At 42.7% G+C, this 2361-nt stretch overlaps 1 protein-coding gene across 1 annotated transcript in view; it reads left to right on the top strand.

Moving 5' to 3' along the window:
- Nucleotides 1–186: 186 nt before the first annotated feature.
- The window catches only part of LOC101845804 (putative lysozyme-like protein), a gene marked incomplete in the record, with an annotated part of 10610 nt that continues 8435 nt past the window's right edge, over nucleotides 187–2361 (top strand). The window contains 1 exon segment of the mRNA XM_035972427.1: nucleotides 187–836. Coding sequence (XP_035828320.1) covers nucleotides 585–836 — 252 coding nt within the window.

Below are 2361 nucleotides of genomic sequence, written 5' to 3'. Positions count from 1 at the left end.
CTCTCTCTCTCTCTCTCTCTCTCTCTCTCTCTCTCTCTCTCTCTCTCTCTCGCTCTCGCTCTCTCTCTATCTATCTATCTCTATCTGTCTATCTATCTATCTCTCTATCTGTCTATCTCTCACACACACACACACACACACACACACACACACTCTCTCACACACACACACACACACACACACACACACACACACACACACACACACACACACACACACGCACTCACACACACACACGCACACATACAAGATGTAACTTTTAGTTCCTTCAACATCTATCACTGTAGACATGAGTCCGATTCCCAGAAAGGTTGTTGTTATTGTTGTTGTTGTTTTTTGGGGGGGGGGTTGTTGTTTTGTGTATGTGTGTGGGTCTTTTTTTTTCTTATTCGAGTAGATCTACATACATCTCATTTCTTCTATCTTTTATTTTATTTTTTAAACAGGTCTGTATGTGAGTAATAGCAACCCATTTATAAGAGAGATTGAACACATTGGCCGCAGGACTGACTGATACTTCAAACATCAGTGTACTTCTCAAAAGTCACAGGCATCTGAGTTTCTTTTCTTTCTTTTTAAGCAAGATGCACTCATTAGTTCTTCTTTGGATACAAGTGACGATATGTACGATTCTTGCCGTAGTCAGCGTAAAAACGTCCCTAAGCTGCGAGCAGTTTGAAACAAGCCTGGGCCCTCTCGTCTATGTGAACTATTTCCATGGCAACTGTTATCTCTTCGATGAGGAGGAAAAGGAGGCGAAAGACGCGTGGAGAAGATGCCGGGATCTTGGTGGGCACCTCACTGACGTCACAGCGGACACTCTTCAGTTTTTTAAGGTGGGTCCAGCCTTTATATCTTGAAGAAGAAGAAGAAGAAGAAGAAGAAGAAGAAGAAGAAGAAGAAGAAGAAGAAGGAGGAGGAGGAGGAGAAGAAGAAGAATGAGGAGGAGGAGGAGGAAGAGGAAGTGGAGGAGGAGGAGGAGGAGGATAAATGTAAACGCTTTATTCTAAACGTTCAAGAGCTGGAACATATGAACACAACAAGGCTAAGTATATTACTTGGCCAGTATCTGGCGTGTTCCTCCTACCTTTGATATTTTGAATCGATGTTGCAAGATGCAAGACATTCTTGGACAGATTCATTCCGTGTGTGACGTGGACAGAGGGAAAAAACAAGCAACTTTTCATTGTAGTATGCCTCTTGGGATTCTTTTTTTAAAGATTTATTATTTACTTCTTTTAGTTTGGTCTACCAGTTTTTACTTCCAAGAAGAATATGGGAGAGGAACACTGGAATGGAAAGGTAATTTTTTTGTTTGTTTTAATAGAGGTTTTACGGCGCTCGCAACTGTATATTAAGGTCATATGAGCGCCAACGGGTGGACGTCAACAGAGAAGTCCTTACAGGAAATCAGGCTTGCTCTGCCCACCCTCTAGCTTCAACAGCACAAAGTCTACTTCGACTATCAAGGCTCCCCGGAAATAGCGGTTCACAAGAGAGTGACAAACATGCAAAAGAAGTAGAGGGAAAATGACAATAGTAGGGATTAGGACAGAAAAAGCAGCAGTTCCCTGTTGAAGTTTAGGCACAGTTGTGAGCATGACATTGATGAATCAGCCCAATTACAATTATTACAACTCTACTGTGCATAAGAACATGGTTAATATCCACCCTTTTGGGAATGGCCTAAAGACACTTCAGTCAGCAGCACCATCCCGGAGGGTCAAGGCCAATATTTTTTTAAAACGTTGTACAGTATGGCATTTCCATAAGTTTGGCACAGTGAGTTTCTGGACATAACTGACTGACATACATCTATTATACAGACTTCAACAGAAGTTAAAGACCACCTTGACTGGCGGCCCTGCTTTTTTGTAATCCGAAAAAAAAAAAAGACATCATGGAATGTTTTAAATTTTTTTTATCTGAAAGTGTTAAAGGGAGAACAATGCTCATTGCAATGCCTCCTAAAGGGACAAAACCACCTCACGCGCAGCACAGAAATCCTGGGAGAGTTTTTGCCAAATTTGCAAGTGGTCCGTAACGTCTGCTGAAGTCTGTATTATACAATATTATATCTGAGGTAAGGTGCAGTTGAGGCGTGTCTTGGTCTTGAGCCAATCCGAAGACTATACTTCATGTCACATGATATTTCGAGGGTCAAATTCTTGGGCGTCACCTTTAGTACTAGAGTTCGTGGCAGTGATGCTGTTTGCTGTTCCCACTCAGGGACGCTGAACCTCAAGGGCAAGACATGCGTAGTTCAGCAGACGGGTGAGTACTTTTCGAGACTCACGCGGATGCGTCTTGGCGTTATGAGGAGGAAATCCACAGGCTTGCTCTGAAATATGAGGGCAGGGT

The sequence above is a fragment of the Aplysia californica genome, unplaced genomic scaffold (assembly GCF_000002075.1).
Source record: "Aplysia californica isolate F4 #8 unplaced genomic scaffold, AplCal3.0 scaffold00691, whole genome shotgun sequence".
Taxonomy (NCBI): Eukaryota; Metazoa; Mollusca; class Gastropoda; order Aplysiida; family Aplysiidae; genus Aplysia; species Aplysia californica.
Note: the sequence above shows the minus strand (reverse complement) of the source record. Positions and strands in the feature narration are given on the sequence as shown.